Below are 17976 nucleotides of genomic sequence, written 5' to 3' on the forward strand. Positions count from 1 at the left end.
TTTTATTTAATTCCGAACACATTCATATTTATTCACCTTTTAAACCTTCCCTGGACTTCCACAAATAATTCAAGACCAAAATTAGCCAAATCGGTCCAGCCGTTCTCGAGTTTTAGCGAGACTAACGAACAGCAATTCATTTTCATATATATAGATAGATAATATTTGAGTACGTAACGTCAAAATTTTTATGTTGTTCATGCCAATCAATACTCATGTTAATATTAAGTTTTGTTTCTTAAATTATGCTTGAATTTAGTATGTTGTAGTAAAAGTTTTTTACAAATCTTCCTTCAAAGTTTTTGAGACAAAAATCCACAAACATTTAACAAGCATTCCAGTAATAGGGTCAAAAAAAAACAAATTTTATATTAATTATTTATCAAAAATATTTACAAAACTTTTACTACCATTGTAATAATGCTTACACAAACTAAAGGTAAACAACCACATTTCTGGTTTACTTAAATATAATAATGTATAGAATATCTTTGTACAAAATTCTTAACAAAAAGAGTTCAGTATCATTGTACATCATTCCATTTACATAGCTGGTCATACTTTAATTGAAATGAATAAATATTGTTACATAAGCCCTATAAAATTTTATCTATCATAAAAGAGTACCACCATTTTGTTTTTATTTGCATAGCAAGAAAACGTTGAATATAAATTCGTTTAATTAAAACCAACTGTTCGTTTGGGTTCGAAATAATTTATTCTCAGCTCCTGTGTCTGACGTAGAAATTGGCTGGTCTCACACTTGGACATCTAAGGGTAATGACACCGTTTAGAGCTTGAAAAGCTAGATATCAGGACGCCTAGATAATTTATGTATCTAGATAGAGCCTCGTGCAGCTAGAGAACCGACGCGGACGTAAATAGGCCAGGTTTATTAGCTTGGTGTGCGTGACAAGCTAGGTCTCTACACTCGTGATATGTATACTAACTCTCAGGTTGTGGCTTTATCCTATTTATTTATTCAGTATTTCTTAATATGCAAATATTGGGGTTGAGCAGGCTATCAATTATAAAGTAGATCATGTAGATGAAGCCACAACCTGAGAGTTGAACAAAGCATACAAGATTTTATAACGATACGTCACTCGAACGGTTAGCTTAGTTGGTTAGAGCACCGGCACGGAACGCCGGACTTCGTGGGTTCGAGTCCCGCATCGTTCATAAAATTTAGTTTTTAAAATTTTATTTGTTTATGTCTCATGTTTATAATGTCTCATGAATATTATCTACTTTAGTTTTAAGTTCTATAGCGCGGTTCTGCATGATGCTGTCAGTGATGCTACTGTGCGTTGGTCTGCGTACGCTGCACGGTGGCTCGGAAGCCCAGTTCATCATCAGCCGTGTATAGCACCGTGCGTTGCTTGCCGTCCGCGTCTACGAAGGTATAGTACCCGCGAACAGTCCCGCCGTCTCTGGACTCGTGCGCTGACTTCGAGTCTCCTGTTTTCTTGTCCTGGAATGATATTTAAATATAATTTTAGATATTACCAATTTTATTATGACATTAAGGGACGAGCAGGACTTTCAGCTGATGGTAATTGATACACCCTGTCCGTAACAATGCAGTAGAAATATAAATATATTTTTTTACCATAGTGAGTGTCACTTCCTATGGTAAATATTGCAACAACACTTGGTAAATGTCATGAAGCTATATCTACTGTAGTGCCGCTCAGAAATCTTGAAAAACCCAATAATACTGAGCGGCACTACAATTGCGCTCGTCACCTTGAGATATAAGATGTCTAATTTCTAAGAAGTCTAATTTACCCAGTAATTTCACTAGCTACGGCTCCCTTCAGTCCATAACACAATAATGCTTACACATTAATGCTTCACGGCAGAAAAATGGCGCCATTGTGGTACCCTTAATCCAGCCGGCATCTTGTGCAAAGAAGCCCCCCATTTGTAAATACCCTTTCGCCTCTTACCTTCCCTTGAGCCTGGGACTTCCTTATTCTTTTTATGCCTCTGGAAGCACCTGGTATAGACATTCGTTTCAACAGGGCAGAACTTATACAAAACACTTATTTCTGCCAGTAAAGGCGGTGCCCTACTACTTTTTCCCGGTTCCGGTTTGAAGGTTTTGGTTGATATTTTAATCAAATGAGGTCGCTAACATTGGGAGCCCATATGATCGTCCTGTTCTTTGAAAATAATCTTCGGAATAGTCAAGTTCATGCTAACGATGCTTACTTTAAAATGTTAATGTTAGGTGTAAATATATAATAAAAAATATAATAATAAATAATAAATGTAATTGTTAATTCATGAGATCATATTTAACTGCATATGCAGATGATACTTGGCATATTATTCTTATAGAGATGAACTCAGAAGTAAACCTGTTTTTAAAAATATACACGCATCTGTTACATATCAATATTATGCAACCAGAACAAATTAAAATGCCTTTTCCTATCAATATTTTATGTGTATTTTACATAAAATTTACATAGATAAGCAATAAGCTTACATAACCAGGCTTAACCAAGCACTTACTTGGTCACGTAGGCCCCAGGTAAGTATACTCCATAAACTTGGATCAATCTCCATCGTCTCGATGTAGAAACTATGGAATGAGTTTCCTTGCGCGGTGTTTACAAGAAGTTACGACATGGGTACCTTAAAAAAACCTTCCTTAATGGTCGGCAACGCTCCTGCGATTCCTCTGCTGTTGCAAGAGATTGTACGCTCGTTTGTCCTCCTCTTCCATAAAAAAGGATCAACGGTATAAATAGAGTTAATTAATTGTATTGTATTCAAAATTATACATCTATGTTCTCTCTGCTTCTCCTTTCTCCCACCTCTCAGCCTTCTAACCTTCCTATCACCACTAAATTAATATCGATTTATTTATTGGTATTCAGACCACATGAATTACAGACAAGAGATAGACGATACAGATAACGAAATGGACAGGGCCCACAGGTATTAGAAAAGTTGGAAGACCGTACAAGAGGTGGGCTGATGATTTATTAGAATACGCTGGAAAAGACTGGCTAAAAATGGGCAAAGACCGTATAGTGTGGAAGAAAATGGAGCCTTCGCCCAAAGAGGGGCTCATACTATTGACTAAAATATTAATTATTAAGAAATAGACAAAAGCGTACTTACACGAAACCTTTTGTCTTTTCTATTTCCTATAATGTAAGGTTTAAGTTTAGTTAAGGCTACTAACAATTATAGTAAGTTTTTTTTTTATTTTAAAATTCAGTTTAATTAATGTTGTTTAGTATGGGTTAGAATATATTTTAAGACAAAGGAGTTTTATTTCTCAATATTTATGGTCATTAAATTAAATTCCATTTGAAATCCAACAATGGTTGATTTTCGTTTATTCCAAACTTTGTTGAACGTGGAAGAATGTATGTATTACGAAATTCAAAAGAATTGTTAAAATACGTTTGTGTGGTAAAGGTTACTATAACATAAATTACTCTCTTAATGATACCAATGATTGGGAATTCAGCGACCGCCCACAGGCTATTAACTAATTATTTTTTTTCCAGGTGGAAAAAAAATCGTATGTGCACCACGTGAGATAAGTAAACATTACCACCCGCGATTTTCACGTCGGCTTCGGCTCGGGTGTCAATATTCCGCGGGTGAGAATAACCTAATTTTCTCCCTAGGTCCGTAATATACTGTATATGTTTTTATATAAAAAAAGCAGCCCGCTGAGTTTGTTGCGCACCTTCTTCTCAGGTCTAAGGCATACCTTTAGGAATGGGTGGTAGTTTTTGACTTTTAAGAGGTGATTTTATATCCTATTTTGATTTAAAATATTTTAATTTTAATTTGAAAGTTCTTTGAAAACTGGACTATAGAATAACGCCACACATCAATATTTTGTGGAAGATGATATCCTAATTTGCATGTCATGCGAATGTGGAATTCAGCGGCAAGAATCAGATGAAACAGCTCTTCGGAACACTCCCAAGGAAACACGCAAAATAAGGCCTAACTCAATAAACAGACAATTTTTTATTCACATTGTGTGGTACTATATAATGGATGGATGGGTATTATGTGGCACGAGCAGTATGAGAGATACATGACTTTCGCTGTACTTTCACCATTTAAGTGGCCACCAAGCGGCAATGGCCTTGTCGCCACATTCACGATTTATAACATAATTGTCGGCCTCCTTACACTACTGGTTTTTATTAAAGCTGCCTTTATTATTTGTTCAATAAACTGTGACAAATCGTGCTCAGTTATGACAACAACTTTCTACACAGACAGGCACCGCGATTTTAAATCTGTATTCGTTGATGGTCATTACTAACCTACACCTAATGATATATCAGAATCTAGTAAAGAGGAGATTGCTGATGAATTGCGATAATTTTATCTGTTTGGCAAGATCTTCATTCATATTTATAATATTTATTATAGGCATTCCTTTGCGCCTACTTATTTCGTTTCACTGCACTGCATAATGCATTTTCCAGAAGTTTCGTACGACTTGCTTCCTCCTTAGTCGTTCACTCTTGACAGAGTGGTCGTGGTTGCATGATGAGACTGTAGGTACACACAAGACTTATCTACGGTGGATAATGCAGCCCTCGCAATGCGCCTCTACTAGCCACGGTCTTCAGCGTTACGAGAACATTGGATTATGGTGGTTTGTGTCGCAGCCTTTATCAGGATATATTGCGTTCCTTTTTTGCATTCAAATCTTGGGACAGGGTTCGTTTCCCGTTCGATGATCATTTAAGTAGCCGGTCTGTATAACAAAGAATCAGTAACAGTTCACAATTCGACAATTAATGCAGTAGTTAATTGCAAACAATAGCGTTGGGAGCTCATCTATAAGGATTTACATTGTTAAGTTCGGAAAAGGAAATACAATCGTGCCTAAATACTATAAGCAGGAAAACTCCCAAGGAAAACCCTTAAACTTCGTCTAAATATGAGAGGAGCAGCTTTCAAGGTCCCTTTCTGAACGTGGAACTTATGAGGTTTGTTGAAAGCTGTTCTTGGTAACTTCAATTATCCATATTTGCGCATAGTTCCTTCAACTCGGTAAAACTTTATGTTATTGTGTTAACCAAAATATAATTTACAATGATATGATTGTAGGTGTCTGGTAGTTAAACTATTGACCTTCATATCGAAAAAGGTACAGGTGTGAATACTTTTAACTTAGATGCAGTTTACTAAAGTCCAAGATTTTACTTAAGTTTGTCGCATATCATTACATCCCAGAATTTTATCCTTATTAGCGACACTATCAAATGGTGTAATTGTACTTTCTTTAAATTGACGAGGTCGATTCCTGTCTAGGAATATTGATACACAATAAAATTTGAAAACAAAATTTTATCAACGATGCGGGACTCGAACCCACGACTTCTCGTGTTCCTTGCGAGTGGTCTACCAACTGAGCTTATCGTTGAATCATATTTATCATAGTTTCGGATTTGGCCATCCACTCCCACTTGTAAAACCAACCTGTATTGGGTATTTACATTTTCCCGTAATGATAGTTTTAATATATTATTGTATTCATGGTACTGTAAATATAGTTATAAGCATTATTTGTTTTAATTAAATAGTATCTATTCCATCAAAAAATATATTTTGACACGCTTTTAATTAGCTTCACCTGTATGTACGTTTGTTTGTAACCGACTCATTTGGGCGCGATTTCGACCCTCTTTAAACGGCCAGATTTCTTTCAAACTTCGTAGATTTGTCGAGGATCGATGACAATAAATTAATTTGATAAAATTATTCCATTTTTCAATTTGCAAAATAAAATTTTTGTTAATTTATAGAATTTTTTCATCCATAAGGCAGGAATTGGTGTTCAACCATTATCTTTTCAACCAAAGCGTGTATTTTAGATTTTTTTAAACTATTTTTATTATAAACGTTACAATTATTATTGTTATAACAAAATGCTGATTTATATTACAAGTATTACACAATTTACGTAACAAATGTGAAAGCCGTGAAGAAAGTTATTTAATAATATAATGATGCAGTAATTAATGTTATCTGTATTGTATTGTTTATGTCTTATCGCTCCACGCTTTGTATGCATATTAACTTTTACTACTTAGCTGTTTGTTATTAGAGGCCACAAACAGATAAAAATTCTAAAAAGTTAAAAAAAAAGATAACGTCCGAATTAGTTCTAAGTTAATATCATTCGAAAACTATTTAAATGATAACAAAGCGTGGATGTGATTTGTTTCAAAGGGTTTGAGTTTTATTATATAGAAAATTTCCTACCATTCCTACCATTATTCCTATTTTTTTATGGAATAGGAGGACAAATGAGCGTACGGGTCACCTGGTGTTAAGTGATCACCGCCACCCATAATCTCTTGCAACACCAGAGGAATCACAGGAGCGTTGCTGGCCTTTAAGGAAGGAGTATGCGCTTTTTTTTAAGGTACCCATGTCGTATCGTCGCGGAAACACCGCATAAGGAAGCTCATTCTACAGCTTTGTAATACGTGGAAGAAAGCTCCTTGAAAACCGGACTGTGGAGGACCGCCACACATCCAGATGGTGGGGATGCTATCCTAACTTGTGGCGTGTTGTGCGAAGGTGGAATTCGGCGGCAGGAATCAGGTTAAACAGCTCTTCGGAACACTCCCCATGATAAATGCGGTAGAAGACACACAATGAAGCGACATCTCTACGCAACGCCAAGTGATCACGCCATGCACCGAGCACTGGGTCCCTGGCAATTCGAGCTTCTCTACGTTGCACGCGGTCAAATGAGTCGAGCTGATACTGGGGTGCGCCAGACCAGAGATGACAGCAATACTCCATATATGGCCGGACCTGCGCTTTGTATAGCGCTAGAATGTGTGCCGGCTTGAAGTATTGCCGTGCTCTATTCATGACGCCCAGCTTCTTCGAAGCCAATTTGGCTTTGTTCTCCAGATGGCCACGATAATAGTTTTCTTGCCGCTTCTTCTAATTAAATCTCAACTCTTTCGAAATACTTATAACTGCTGAAATGTAAATGCAATAATATAATTAAATTAAATAAAGCATTTAAATTTTATATTAATGTGTGTAAAACTTTCAATTGCACTAATAATTTTTTACTTTTATTTTGAGTTTAAAATTTATGACGACAACAAATGTCACAGTCCATAAGAACTTATATATGAGATATCTGCAGGTGAAAATTGCATCCAAATCGGTCTAGCTGTTTCGGAGATTAGCCGAAATCAGAAATTCAAACAGACCATCATAATTATGAATTTAGTGAAAAGCTCTTGTAGGTATATAGCTCTGTGCTTCCCCAGGGCATAAAAATAATAAGGGATTCCCAAGCCTAGGTGTCATATGAGGCGAATATGTCATACATTTACCAGTGGGAGGCTCCTTCGCACAAGATGCCGGCTAGATTATGGGTACCACAACGGCTCCTATTTCTGTCGTGAAGCAGTAGGTAATGTGTAAGCATTACTGTGTTTCGGTCTGAAGGGCGCCGTAGCTAGTGAAATTACTGGACAAATGAGACATAATATCATATGTACTAAGGTGACGATCGCAATTGTAGTGCCGCTTTGAGGCACTGCATTGAAATGGACATGTCGTATCAATTACCATCAGCTGAACGTCCGCCACGTCTCGTCCATAACTGTCATAAAAAATTCGATTTTATTAATAAGTACAGTAACTCACGTGGACTCCGTAGGAGAAGCTGTACTGCGGGTGAGGGTTGAACTGGTCGTGATCCGCTGCCGGCCTCACCTCTGGGAGACGAGGAGTGGCTGCGATAACCTGGTCCACTCTCAAAGGTTGCTCCTGTTGACATTCAAATGATATCCTTGGATCAGTTATACGTCTACAGCTGTGAAGAACTAGCCTCTATTTTGAGCAATTCACGCACACTAACACAAAGTGTCATACAAATCGCGAGTGTAAAACGTAGCTTGTCACGCACACTAAAGTATTACTCCTGTCCTGTTTTATATGTTGTCTAAAAGCAAGAGACTCTGTCTAGACGGATTAATTATCTAAGGTAATATTAACTCTCAAATTGCATCTCTAAGACTGAGATGTAAAGAGCGTTTACTCAGACTTTGCTTAGACTTTACTTACGTAAAACTTAGCTGAGTATAAACATAGTATAATCTTTGATTCCGTTTTTATGGCTATTTGATGAGATGAAATTATGATGAGTTTAACGTCTTCATCATTATCATCAGCCGGAAGACGTCTACTGCTGGACAAAGGCCTCCCCCAAAGATTTCCACGACGATCGGTCCTGCGCTGCCCTCATCCAACGTATTCCAGCGATTTTGACAAGATCGTCGGTCCATCTTGTGGAGGGCCTAGCAACACTACTGTCCGTCGAACTATGTGCCCTGCCCACTGCCACTTCAGTTTCGCTATCATTTGGAATATATCGGTAACTTTGGTTCTTCTACGGATGTCCACATTTCTCATTCAATCTCGCAGGGAAACTCCGACCATAGCCCACTATATTGCCCTCTGAGCCACCTTGAGCTTTCTCTAAAGGCCCATAGATAGCGACCACGTCTGCGTACCGTAAGTTATCACTGGTTGAAAACCTTCGTCTTCAGATACTGTGGTATTTGGGATTTGAGCTTAACGTAAGACAGCCCAATGGAAAAGTCAATTTCGCGTTGTATCACACTCAGCTAAGTTTTACGGAAGTATAAGTACGGCTAAAGATCTAAGCCTAACAGTTAGACCCAGTGATGAACTAATTAGTGCAGGTCTAATTCAAATTCAAATTCGAATATTTATTTAGGATTTTATATTACTTATTGAACGTCTAAATCTACCAACCATTCGGAAATTTATGGCTCAGACTTGAAAAGAACAGGCGCAAAAAACTCAGCGGACTTTAAAAATTGTATTACGTTACAATCAAATATATTAATTAAATAGCCCGAGGGCGTTCGCTCTTTCCAAGGAGTAGTATCGTTAAGAAAGTCATCTATGTTTAAGAAAATTTATTGAAGCAGGCGTCACTTTGCGGAAATCCATAATTATTCAAATGATTTGAGTTTTCTTCAGTGTTAATTCCGCCAATATTTGTCTTTGAAATAAAATTCGACACGTGTTTCGCCTCTACACGAGGCATCCTCAGGACATGTTGAGTCGCCAAAATCTGGCACGACTCATGTCGAATTGTTTAAAGACAAATATAATTGGCGGAATTAACACTAAAGAAAACTCAAATCATTTGAATATCTATGTTTAAGTTTTTTATTTTTTTCTATTCCGTCGCACATTTCTTTTGTACATTTTTCGGGATCAGGATATGCATACACACAATTGTGTAAGTATATGTCTAGCGATTTGCTCGTTGAACCCCTTTTGTGAACTAGATATATTTAAGAACCATCGTCTACAGATACACATTAGGGTTAGGTCCAATTCTGAATAAGTGAACTCAAATAAAGACTCGTTCCTATAAGCGGAGTATTATTTCCAATCCCTGACCCACTCTCGTGTCACTATTATGAAATCATAGTGTTTTTACCAGGTTAAAAAGTTACAATCGTCGTCAGTTTAAAAATTATAGACAGATAGAAACTTATTTTCATTTAGAGTTACGATGAATAAAGTAAGTTGTTAATATTGATTTCTAAACATGTTTCCATGCGAATAAGCCAGCATAAACTAGTTTCCCTGAGAGAAAAACTTATTTATTAAATAATTTTATTCAATTTGCACGTACCGACGTAAAATACTTAATAAAATAAAAGACATAATTATTTTAAAATTTGTACATGTGATCAATTCCAATATTTTTGTGTCCTGTGCTTTCCTGGGGCATAAAAAATAGGGAAGTCCCAGGCTCAAGGGTGCCGTAAGAGGTGACTAAGGGCTTTTACCAGTGGGAGGCTTCTTTAAATGCAGGCTAGATTGTCGGTAACACAAGGGCGCCTTTTTCCGCCGTGAAGCAGTAATGAGTAAGCATTATTGTGCTTCAGTCTGAAGGCGTTGTAGCTAGTGAAATTGCTGAGCACTCTCTTAAGTCTCATACTTAACATCTTATGTCTCAAGGTGACGAGCGAAATTGTAGTGCCGTTCAGAATTTTTGGTTTTTTCAATAATCGTGAGCGGCATTGCATTGTGGTGGGGCGTATCAATTACCATCAGCTGAACGTCCTGCTCATCTCATCTCGTTCCTCATTGTCATAAAAAAGATAATGAATGCTTTAAATAATAATTCATTCAATAACTTACCGTATGTAGTAAATAAGGCTCTGGCCTCTCCTGATAGCTTGGTAAATTCAAATTAGTAACACCACGTAGATCTAATATCCCCACGTGGGTCTTCGGGTCATGGTAGAAAATCTGCCTTTCCGGCAACTGGTATCGATTGAGAACTATAGGCTGGTCATCCGGCTTTTGCTGTATCGGCCGCTTCATAAAACCTGTGTATTCCTCCACAGTTTTCGGTAATTCCCTAATGGGCGGCTGGCGACCTCCCTGTGAAACAAACCTTTCGAATTTCATCTTTTCACTCAGAGGCAGTTTGGTGTCTGGATCATTCACATAGGACACCAGGGCTTCCTGTAGGCTGCTGTACGTGTTGTAGGCATATTCTGGACTCTTGGCTGCCGGGCCGGTGTCGTCATATCTATTCTCTATCGCCTGTCGTATCTGTGCGTCCGAGGCTACTGAATATTTAAATGGATGATCATCGATCGTTCTTGCACTCGATATTAAACTGATTAACAAAGTCTGAAATTAAAAGGATAGGAATCTGCGTTTAGAGCAACGGGTGGTGGGTTCGATTTTAAAACAGAGTATTGGAATATTTCATGGTCTGGGTGTTAAATGGTTAAACGATTTTCGTATGTTAGTAATGTTTAGTTAACTCGACTAGTAAAAATAATAGTTTAAAAAAACTAAAAAACACAAATTCAACAAAAAAAAATAGAAAATAAATTTTAATCAATTTTAATTGAAAATAGTGTAAAAATATATATATATTTCATTATTAAAAAAAGCGTGGGGTGTAGAATAATTATTATTTTAATAATATCTTAAAAAGCACCGCACGTTTTTTTACAATAAAATATATATTTTTTTTACACTATTTTCTATTTAAATTTATTAAAATTTATTTTCTATTTTTTAGTTGAATTTTATATAAAGCGTGTTTTTAAGACTATTAAGTACCCTAACATCAATTCCTGCCTTATTGACTATAGATAAAAATTATATAAATTGGCTAAAATCTTAGTTTGCAAATTGAATAAAGGAATAATCTTATCAAATTAGTGTATTGTCATCGGTCCTCGATAAATCTACAAAGTTTGAATGAAATTTGACCGTTTAAAGTGGGTCAAAATCGAGTTTAAGGGAGTTAGTTGCAATAATACATACAAACATAAAAGTGATGCTAAAATAAAGACACAAACAACTTGAGTGTAGGATACTGTTTTTTTTGAAGTTAAATGCGTCTCTGTCTCAGTAAATTTATACTTTTCTTGAACATAATTCATTATATTTACACTGTGTTCTCTTTAAATTATTAAAAAGAAACAAACATTCTTATTTTTTAAAGAAGAAAAAATATAATAGAAAATACTAATATACCCTAAATTTAAATACAAAGTAAAATAACAAAGAAAATAAAATCAAATTAATTGTATTTCACATAACAGAAGAAATATCCCGAATGATAAATAACTATTAATTTTATAAGAAAGTTAAATAAAGTTCTTGAAATATCATACAAAGCATTTTAAATCAATTAAAAAATTAATATTTTATTCTTAAAAAAATCTTACGTAATAAGTATAAGACTTTACTAAAGTTTGATGATGTTTTTAATGTAATTTGTAAATTGCATTACACATTGAAAAGTTGAAATATGTTATTTTTTCAAAGAGCTCATTCGGAAGGCTATATTAGAGAAAAATGAGCAAGAAACTCTAAGGTTGCTCATTTCTTTTGTATTGTTATGTATACAGTTTTTAAGTAAACAATTAGCAATGATGTCTAAAATATTATAGCAACTGGAATAATATAATTTTCAAAACAGTTAATGGTCTCTTAATCTCCAAAAGCATCAATTTTTCATTTAGTTATTTAAGCTGTAAATTCACTTACCGCGAATCTTATCATAATGATCAATACAATGTTATCACAGACAGGAAAGCGCGTGTCTAGCGCCGCGTCTCACGACTTAATGTTACGGTCACACCACCGGCAACCTAACACCTACCACTTACCACTGTCCTCGATATGGTGGTAGCAGTACCCACGAGATCAGTAAACAGCACACGAATGATCAACGGGTTTTAATTGTAATTTTAGTACTGCGGAACTTTTAAATCACCTTTAATCAATCAAGCAATTACATAATATTTTGATCTTTACTTTTGTAGAACGTTTTTATGACATAGTGATGATTTACTTAATTTACTCTGGATTTTTACATAATATTATGTAAAATAATAAAGATAAAAAACGTTTGGAAAATCCAAAATTACACGAGCAAGTCCGCAGTGTGTTTCTTTAGTTAATAAAAAAAATGAAAAAATAAACAACCTACTTCAAAAACACTATTCCAAAACAATAGATATAATAAGAACTAAAACTAAAAGTATAAAAATAATTGAGTATTTTTATAGAATAATTAATCTAATTCTAGTTACGATTATTGTTATTTTTGGAATCGGTGTCATCTCGCCTCCTCACGTCGCACGTCCAACTAAAGCACATCTCACCCATAACTATGTAGGTATGTAGTAACAAACCTACCTTGGCTGACACCAGACAGATCTGGACTAAATTACAATATGACCACACGGGAAGCACCAGCTACCAAATAAAAAAAAAATATCAAAACTGAGGTAACAAACATAAAAAACACATACCGACGAAATGAGAACCTCCTCCTTTTTTGAAGTCGGTTTTTTCAACCAATTTCCCTACCACATACATCAATCCACAAACACAGACACACGTACGTTATGGAAACAACAGTAGGTACTTATTAAAAAGACGAAACCACCAATGTTTGTTAATGCAATAAACGAAATAGTCCATCGAAATGTTACAATTTTAGGACCTAATATTAGATTTTTTAGAGGACGCATTTTTATTTTTGGGACATGTGTTCAATAGAAGCTTAACCCCAAATTTGTGGTTTTTTACGACCGATCTGATTTGTTCGTTACGCTCGCACGTAAAGTTTTATCATTTTTAGGGTTCCGTAGCCAAATGGCAAAAAACGTAACCCTTATAGATTCGTCATGTCTGTCTGTCTGTCTGTCCGTCCCTATGTCACAGCCACTTTTATCAAAAAACTATACTATACTGTTGAAACTTGGTAAGTAGAAGTATTCTGTGAACCGAATTAAGAAGTTCGAACTAAAATAGAAAAAAAAAAACAATAAATTTTGGGGGTTCACCATACTAAGAAGTAAAACTCAAAAAATTTTTTTTATCAAACCCATGCACGTGGGGTATATATGGATAGGTCTTCATAAATGTGATGAGGTTTTTAATATAATTTTTTTAATTGCGCGAGAGACACTTCCGTGGTATCTCAAGGTGACGAGCGCAATTGTAGTGCCGCTCATAATATTTGGAGTTGTTCAGGAATCCTGAGCAGCACTGCATTATAATGGACACGGCGTATTAATTAGCATCAGCTGAACGTCCTGCCCGTCTCGTCCAAAGTTTTCAGCTAATAGCAAAGTGTTAACAAGCGCTACCAATGTCATGAACTGCCATAAGATATCCCAATAAATAATCACATTTATTTAACTACTAGCTGACCCGGCAAACGTTGTTTTGCCATATAAAGTATAATTCACGCGATAGTTTTATAAGTAATAAAATATTGCCTATATTATAGCCTGTACATCATTTTGTTCTATTGTCAATAGTTTTTGCAGCGCATGCAAAAATAGTTTTTCGATTTTACACCTTGTGTTACAAAATAGCAATTTTATTACGGATCCCTAATTTTGAAAAGAAAAAACATAGCCTATAGCCTCCTTAAATACATAGCATATTTCTCGATAAATGGACTACCCAACACTGAAAGAATCATTCAAATCGGACCAGTAGTACCAGAGATAAGCGCGTTCAAACAAACACTGCAGCTTTATAATATTAAGTATAGATTTACTGGTTTAGTAATGTTATTGTGGGTAATTATCACTATAATGAAAAAATAACTATAATAGCATATAATATTCAGATGTTTTGGCAAACAGTTGGTAGCATCATCACAGTAGAATTGTAAATTGCTATAATAAGTAATTTTGTATATATATTTTACTATCTTATGATTTTTTTTTCATTACTTATTGTGAATTGTAAGGGGTAATTATAATTCTAAGTTAAAACTTTAAAATGCAAATATAACAGTTATTATGTGCGTACGTAACCCCTTCTACATATTATAATGATAATGTAGTTATAATTTGAAATAATATTTCTTCACTCGGGTACATGTCATCAGCTCCTATGCTACAATGTTCCAAAAGCCTTAATATGCAACGAGGTTATCTAATGATCGTGAAATTGAGAAAAACACGACAAATTGCGTGATTATGCGTGAAATATGTTAATGCTGTGTGTATGTCTCATCGTCTATTACTCAATACACAAGTCACAACAGATGGACTATAAGATTATGTCATATTTAGTGGTTTATTCCTAAGCAGTATTCATTTTTATCGTTACCTATATTTTGATTGTGAAGTAGTGTGAAGATGAAATTATTTTGTATTTTTATCACACGCTGCAAATAAAATTTTAAAAAATACCTTTATCAGGAATATTGTTCATGCGTTACAAAATAACTAAGCGATTCTTGTACTGTCTTCGCAATCTCGCAAAAAAACTAACTTGGATCATTTTCAAGTAATTTTTTTAAATATTATATTATAATTATTTCAGACGTGATAAAAAATATAAAAAAATATGCATGCATATCTTCTATTTTTTAGGTTTGACAGAGAGAAATTTCTTATTTGAAATTATTCGATCGAGAAGGCTGTGAACTCATAAATTGATCTGTAGATAGAAAAAGTGGAAGATCAGGCATTTTTAATGATTTGTTAAAGTGTAAGATAAAATTTATACCAAAACCTACATACATCATATTATATCAGATATCATTTTCTGTAATCACATCATAGCCACAATAGACACATATTATGTCTACTGTGACATAGCGTTTTTAAATGTTTTTGGATCTTTGACACTCGTTCAGTCACAATAATAGATATAAATATTAACTATTAACTAAATATACGATTGACATAAAACCGTATCTGAATTATAAATGAAAGAAATTATACAAGAAATCAAGTTGTTATATAACCAACAACATTGGTATTCTTCTCATAATGTTGCACAACATGGAAACTTCCGAAACGACCATGCTGATAATTATATTATAGTTTAATTAACATATTATTTTCCACACCAGTTTAGGTATTTAAGAGTTGGAACGAATTCAATCCCGGCTCGTAACTTTTCACATATCCACATTCAGGTATATATTATTTACCAGGAAGGCTTATTTGTAGGGCATTTAGGGGAGGGCAACTGGGGCTACAGCCCCGGGGCTTCCACAAACGATTGGACAATAGAGACTTAGGAAAAAAAATATACACCATATACACAGATTTTGAAAAGGCCTTCGATCGTGTTGACCACCAAATCTTACTTATAAAGTTAGAATCTTTAGGCATACACGGTGACCTTCTTTGATGGTTCAGCTCAAATATATCCAATAGAAATCAAGCTGTGGTTCTGAATGGATTAAGATCAGATTTTGTTGCGATACCTTGTGGGGTACCACAAGGCTCCTTGCTTGCACCTTTATTATATGTTGCGTATATCTACGACATAGCGGACTGCTTTCAAAATGAAAAAATTATACTGCTACTTTATGCTGACGATACAAAAATCTACATGACAATAAAGACTGTTGAGGATTGTAGATTGCTGCAGGATGACCTGAATAGACTTGCAAATTATTACAGGGACAATAGAATTACTATTAACATTACAAAATGCAACCAAACCACATTTTCGAGAAAACACAATACAATCAAATATAACTAAAAGCTTAACAACTCTGTTATTCCCAGGACAGACACTGTTAAAGATCTAGGGATACTCCTTGATACTAAACTGGCATACATACAACACATAAATGCTTCAGTCAACAAGGCGTTAAAAGTCTTGGTTTTGTCATCCGTACAAGTCAGCCATTTTCAGATATTGCATGCATCAAACTATTGTACAACGCATATGTTCGCAGTCACCTTGAGTACCGTTGTTCAATTTGGAACCCGCATTTTGTGGTACACCAGAAAAAGTGTTGAACGAATACAAGAAATACAAACTAAATTATTAAAAAAAAACACTCATAATAACAACACACTCACCCAAACATACACACATACACAGAAAACATGATATTATGCGTACAATTTAATTTTCTCGCTTTGCTATATCTGTTTTATCTCGAGTAGATTATTTATGAATTTATGATTATTTTTTAGTGTTCTGCCTACATAATATACAATCACTGTTGGCTAATGATCTATACTTTATTACCTAGCTAATAAGAGATGTAATGTGCTGTAGAATTTATTGGTTAATTACAAAAAAAAACAAAAATCTGTATAAATTTTTAAAATATGTACAAAATTACTGATAATCTACTTATTATAGCAATTTACAATTAAGCCTTATATATGTAGGTCTCAGAAACTTATTTCTATAACCCTATCTACGTGTTGAAGGATAAAAAGTTTTATCCTAAGTTAATACATACATACATACTAATGTATACATCTGGTTTGTGGGGGAGAATCCAGGAAACTGGGAAAACCTGTCTATTTACTACCACTTAACCTAACTTAAGAATAATGACTAGAACTTAAAACTATAGAATAAATAGATAGATATGTATATACGAGTACATGTATAATATATAAATATAAGAGGGGTGTTGGGTCACGGATAAGGAAAGGAGGGAGAGGAAATAGGAGACCAGTTTTCACCGATATTTAATACTTAATTCATACAATTCGTAAACATAATTACAACGGTGTATTACTGACACTTAGCCAAGTTATTAAGCAAGATCCTCTTAAGACAATGGCATCAAACCTCTTGAGCAAATCTACCTTCAAAGATCGATAATTTTATTTATATTTTCAACAAAATAAACGTCATACAAACAAGAAAATGAGTTGCTAATATACTTAATAATTATATTGACCTTAAAATTTGTTAAAATTTAATTACTTTCGTATTAAATGCTAATTACTTAAGTCAAACATTCATGTTACTTTACGATTAATTAATTTATGCTTAGTCTATCTAATCTTTCAATAAATAATAAATAAATAAAGAGGTCGAGGCAATTTACAGACAAAGATAGTATAATTGTTGCTAATAGGCGAACTAATTGGCGAAGTTCAGGCAACAGCTAGTACTTGATCATTATAATATTGACCTTAAAATTGGCTAAGTAGAATACTAGATTGAAGTTGGAGTGTCGTTGTTTATACTACGTCATATCCACGTGATCGTTGATCTACGCTTTCACTTGAATAGTGTTTCGATGACGTCATCTGTTGAGCGTCCGATGGTGATTTATGAATGAGTTCACCGTTGCTACACAACAACTGTTTATTTTATTATATACAGCATAACTGGTGAGACACTAACGATAATCGAGGACATGGTATAAGGCATCGATGTAAGAAACAGAAAAAGCGTATACTGCTGCATTCGAAGCTCTTGGTATACCTAGAGGGTCACCGGTTGATGAACGACCAACAGTACGGCTTTCGCCATGGCTGGTCGGCGGATGACCTTCTGGTACCTAACGCATACATGGACGGCGTCTATCGAAAGCAAGTGAGATACCCTGTCAGTTAGTCTGGATTTAGCAAAGGCATTTGATCGTGTATGGCACAAGACATTTCTCTCAAA

At 34.9% G+C, this 17976-nt stretch overlaps 1 protein-coding gene across 1 annotated transcript; it reads right to left on the reverse strand.

The window, feature by feature from the left end:
* Positions 1 to 364: 364 nt before the first annotated feature.
* On the reverse strand, positions 365 to 12260 carry LOC126971184 (uncharacterized). The gene is made up of 4 exons (XM_050817387.1): positions 12106 to 12260; positions 10228 to 10728; positions 7684 to 7806; positions 365 to 1474 (listed from the first exon to the last, which is right to left on the reverse strand). The coding sequence occupies exons 1-4, from the start codon at positions 12118 to 12120 to the stop codon at positions 1301 to 1303; spliced, it is 813 nt and encodes a 270-aa protein (XP_050673344.1). The 5' UTR covers positions 12121 to 12260; the 3' UTR covers positions 365 to 1300.
* Between the last annotated feature and the right edge of the window lie 5716 nt (positions 12261 to 17976).

This window comes from Leptidea sinapis, chromosome 1, assembly GCF_905404315.1.
Source record: "Leptidea sinapis chromosome 1, ilLepSina1.1, whole genome shotgun sequence".
NCBI lineage: Eukaryota > Metazoa > Arthropoda > Insecta > Lepidoptera > Pieridae > Leptidea > Leptidea sinapis.